At 48.1% G+C, this 5,000-nt stretch overlaps 1 protein-coding gene across 1 annotated transcript in view; it reads left to right on the top strand.

Moving 5' to 3' along the window:
* si (sucrase-isomaltase) overlaps positions 1-5,000 on the top strand; it is a gene marked incomplete at its 5' end in the record, with an annotated part of 323,712 nt that overhangs the window by 178,802 nt on the left and 139,910 nt on the right. The window contains one exon of the mRNA XM_084309006.1: positions 2,463-2,537. Coding sequence (XP_084165132.1) covers positions 2,463-2,537 — 75 coding nt within the window. The remainder of the gene's footprint in view (positions 1-2,462; positions 2,538-5,000) is intronic.

Raw genomic sequence — 5,000 nt, 5'->3', positions numbered from 1 at the left:
AAAGCATAGTGTAGCTCGTCCTGTGTACTTCATAAAGCATAGTGGCTACAGGGGTAGAGCTCCGGACTCATGATCGGAAGATCATCGGTTCGAGCCCCGGTCAAGGCCGTTGTCGGAAAGTGGTGTTGTTGTCCAGCAGGCATCACTCTGTCCTCTGGACTTGTCAGTAACAATGCCCCTGTTACAGTGAGAGGGACACCATACAGCTGTGAGTGCTGTCCTGACTGAATTTGGTCGTTAAAGAACCCAGGGCGTCTATCGCAAAGAGTAGGGGGTTCCCACCAAAAGTTCTTCGCCAAATTCCCAATCAGGTCTCTGACATCAAGGCGACTTAATCATCCTTCCCCCCTTAATTGGCTGACATTAATCCCGTCTCCTGAGCCGTTCAGCCATTGTGTAGCCTGGTGCCAGTGTATGCAGCCATTGCGCCTGTGTAGCCCAAGGTTGGGTGCTACCAGTGGTGGTGAAGGAGGCAATTTCCACCCTACATTGTGGCGAGTGCTTTGAGTGTCTTTCAGTTTCATTCATCACAGTGTAGCTTGTCCTCCTTCATACTTGCTGCCTCACTGAAAGATATCCACTGCTACACTGCCTCCAAATTATCTGCATGTCCTTCTTCATTGTTAACCCTTTCACTGCCGCACAACCAAACGGTTAACCCTTTCACTGCGACAATACACATAAGGTTAACCCTTTCACTGCCACACACCATCAGGTTAACCCTTTCACTGGCACACTACAGAAGGTTAACCCTTTACTATCACACTACCGACGGTTAACCTTCTGTAGTGTGGCAGTGAAATGGTTAAGGCTGCCGCAACGGAGGGCTTTGCGATTGTCGTCGAACTTGTGAATGTCGCCCGAAGGTGATGTCACTGCCAGAAAAATGCATTCGCCCTCTCTAGTTCACAGGATTTCCAATTTAAATTCTAGACAGCCATCGGCGGGTATTTACTCGACTAACTGAAACCCTGATGTGTGTGTGTGTGTGTGCGTACATACACGTGTGTGACGGAGATGAAAAGAGCATGCACGCGCTGTCATTAGCTGTCAGTCTTAGTTAGCAGACTAGCTAATGACCTTTCCTCCTTCTGACTCACACAGGGTCACACGGAACACACACACACACACACGCATGCACGCAGGCACGCACGCACGCACGCACGCACGTACACACACACACACACACACACACACACACACACACACACACACACACACACACACACACACACACACACACACACACACACACACACACACACACACACACACACACACACACGCGCGCGCACGCACACACACACAGAAAGCCATTCCTCAGAGCGATCATTCCTCACATTAAGACATAGAGTGAGCCACAGTGCAGGAGGTTGATGGGCTGTGACATGCCCGCACTCATGGAACGGCGACAGCCCAAAGTGGCTGATTTCCTGTCCTCTGCCATTTCTCCCCCTCACATCCCTCTCTTTCACTCTCCTCCCGTCTCTCTCCGTCTTCATTTAGACACTCCAGACAACCCCGGGACCCTCTGAGCACTTAGGGGGCACTGGCCCACCACGGCACTCATTCACAAACACACACACATATATGCACACGATATGCACACATTATGTGCGCTGGCACAATCGGAAACGCGGGCATTGTACATTCGGAGAAAAAATACACGCCAGCTTGAGAGAAACAGATGTAGATCTGCCACAGAGAGATGCACGCATTCATGCGTACATAATGCAGTGCAATACAGACGTCTAACCGTCTGATTGGTTTGCGGAGGGTTCTAACCACACTTTATGAGCCTCTGAAGTACATTTGAGCCAAGTGCTATGAACTGATTGCCAAACAAACTTGTGGTATTCAGCAACACAGCAACACAACACTCTAGTCTACCTTACAATCTTTAGATAATAACATACTCAATCTCTACTGTATTTAACTATGAGTGAACACAACACTCTAATTTACCATCTTTAGATAATAAAGTGCTCAATCTCTACTGTATTTAACATGAGTGAACACAACACTCTAACTTACCATCTTTAGATAATAAAGTACTCAATCTCTACTGTATTTAACATGAGTGAACACAACACTCTAACTTACCATCTTTAGATAATAAAGTATACTCAATCTCTACTGTATTTAACATGAGTGAACACAACACTCTAACTTACCATCTTTAGATAATAAAGTACTCAATCTCTACTGTATTTAACATGAGTAAACACAACACTCTAACTTACCATCTTTAGATAATACTGTAATGTCCTCGGAAACTAATGACTCACCAAGGCTGTTTTTATTTCTCACTCATGTCTTTATTCAACACTTAGGCATGATTCTCTGTAGACAAGATGGGGTGCATCACCTCTGCTTGACATAGTGGACTCATCTCCATAACTTCCCATACACCAAGAGAGAGCGCACCCTCAGGTGTAACACCCTCTTATACCTTCCCACAGGTCAGCCCCTGCCCCCTCCCCTCTACCAACCCCGGGATCACACGACCAATAGTGTCGCCTGCCAGCCCCAGATTGGTAGAGTGCAGAGCGACAGCTCGACAGCTCAATCACCCAAATCCCAGGGTTGCTCCATTACAGTAATCAACCTCTACTGTCTTTTACTATGAATGAACACAACAATCTAGCTTACCATCTTTAGATAATAAAGTACTCAACCTCTACTGTCTTTAACTATGTGTGAACACGACATTCTAGTTTACCATCTTTAGATAATAATGTTTGAAAACGTTGTTCTTTTGAAAACGTTTTTTGTCTTTCTTTGTACAAGGAAAACTATTCAACCGGTACACATACACTGGTTACTGTTGTACAGCAGTAATACCCTCGAGGATGCTCTTTACCCAGATTATGGGTACTTTGGTAATGTACACAGTACCGAATAACCCCTCAAACTAGAAGAGCATCGGTGTTGAACACATACTCACTGTATAGAACGTCTGGAATGCATACTCATAAACAAGCACATGTAACACGGTTGAAACCTTGAAATCCGCTTCAAGGCCCTCAACCTGGCTATTGTGTGGCGAAGGGAACGGCTCCCGCCTACTTCCGATCAATGGTCTCTAACTACACACCCTCAAGACCCCTACGCTCTGCATCTTCTGGCCACCTCAGACCTACTACTCCTATCCGAGCTCCGGGAGGGTCATCAAAGAGAAGCCGCCTATTCTCAGTCCTTGCCCCACAATGGTGGAACGAACTTCCCACCACAGTTACATTTACATTTACATTTAGTCATTTAGCTGACGCTTTTATCCAAAGCGACTTATAAGTTCTGTGCGACAAGACAGCAAGAAGGGTATAACTCTATCAGCTGAGTAACAATGTTCATCAAAGTGTTGCGTGTTACAGTGTAGGTTAGTTTATTAGGACAAGTGCATGACATTAAGGTTAGTCGGGGTTAGATTTTTTTTTTTTTTTTTTTCTTTTTTATCATTTCAGATAATGGTTGAAGAAGTGAGTCTTTAGTCGACGGCGAAAGATTGGACGGGATTCAGCTGTCCTAACTGGGATGGGTAGTTCATTCCACCATTGTGGGGCAAGGACTGAGAATAGGCGGCTTCTCTTTGATGACCCTCCGGGAGCTTGGATAGGAGTAGATCTGAGGCGGCCAGAAGACGCAGAGCGTAGGGGTCTTGAGGGTGTGTAGTTAGAGACCATTGACCGGAGGTAGGCGGGAGCGGTTCCCTTTGCCGCACGGTATGCTAGGTCGAGGGCCTTGAAGCGGATACGTGCAGCAATGGGGAGCCAGTGCAGGTCCCTAAGAAGTGGGGTGACATGGGCTGACTTCGGTAGGTTTGAGATCAGGCGGGCCGCTGCATTTTGAATGAGTTGAAGAGGCTTGGTGGCAGTGGCCGGGAGGCCAGCTAGCAGTGCGTTGCAGTAGTCGAGGCGGGAGATGACTGTTGATTATACGAGGAGTTGGGTGGCTTCTTTTGTCAGGAAGGAGCGTATCCTTCTGACGTTGCTCAGGAGGAATCTGCAGGTTCTGGTTGTCGCTGCGATGTGCAGGTTCTGGTTGTCGCTGCGATGTGAGCAGAGAAGTTCAACTGGTCGTCGAGGACAACACCAAGGTTCTTGGCGGTCGGCGACGCGGTCACAGCTGCATTCTCGACTGTGATGGAGAGGTCGGTCAGGGGGGAGGATTTGGCCGGCAGGTGGAGCAATTCTGTTTTGCTTAGGTTCAGTTTGAGGTGGTTGGTCGTCATCCAGGCGGAGATGTCGGACAGACAGGCCGAGATCCGCTCAGAGACGTGGATATCTGAGGGAGGGAAGGAGAGGAAGAGTTGAGTATCATCGGCATAACAATGATATGAGAAGCCATGAGATGTGATAATGTTACCCAGTGATTTAGTGTAGAGGGAGAAGAGAAGGGGTCCTAGGACCGAGCCCTGGGGGACACCCGTCCGGAGGGGGCGGGTGGCCGACAGAGTCCCTCTCCATGACACTTGGTAGGAGCGGTCATTGAGGTATGATGTCAGCCATGTCAGCGCAGATCCAGCCACTCCCATTCCTGCGAGGGCCGCGAGGAGGATCTGATGGTTGACTGTGTCGAAGGCTGCAGATAGATCTAGGAGAATCAGGACAGAGGAGAGGCCTTTCGCTTTTGCTAAGTGAAGTGCCTCTGTGACCGCAATGAGGGCCGTTTCTGTGGAGTGGCCAGTCCGGAAGCCAGACTGATTGGGGTCTAGGAGGTCATTCTGTAAGAGATAAGCAGTTGGTTGGTTGGTAAAGACACACTTCTTCAACCAATATCTTTATTTTTATTTTTTTGATCCACTTTTTCTCCTTATTTTTCTATTTTTCTCCCATCCCAATTTCGTGTTTCCAATTCTCCCCTCCCCTGTCTTGAACGTTGCTCGACTATGCCCCCCACTGGTCGGTTGTAGGGAGGATAGAAGCCTTGCATCACGTGTCCCCTCCGGTACACGAGGAGGCAGCCTGTCACATCTTTTCACCTGCCAGCGCAGACTCTCA

This window comes from Notolepis coatsorum (assembly GCF_963971535.1).
Source record: "Notolepis coatsorum genome assembly, chromosome: 1".
NCBI lineage: Eukaryota > Metazoa > Chordata > Actinopteri > Aulopiformes > Paralepididae > Notolepis > Notolepis coatsorum.
Note: the sequence above shows the minus strand (reverse complement) of the source record. Positions and strands in the feature narration are given on the sequence as shown.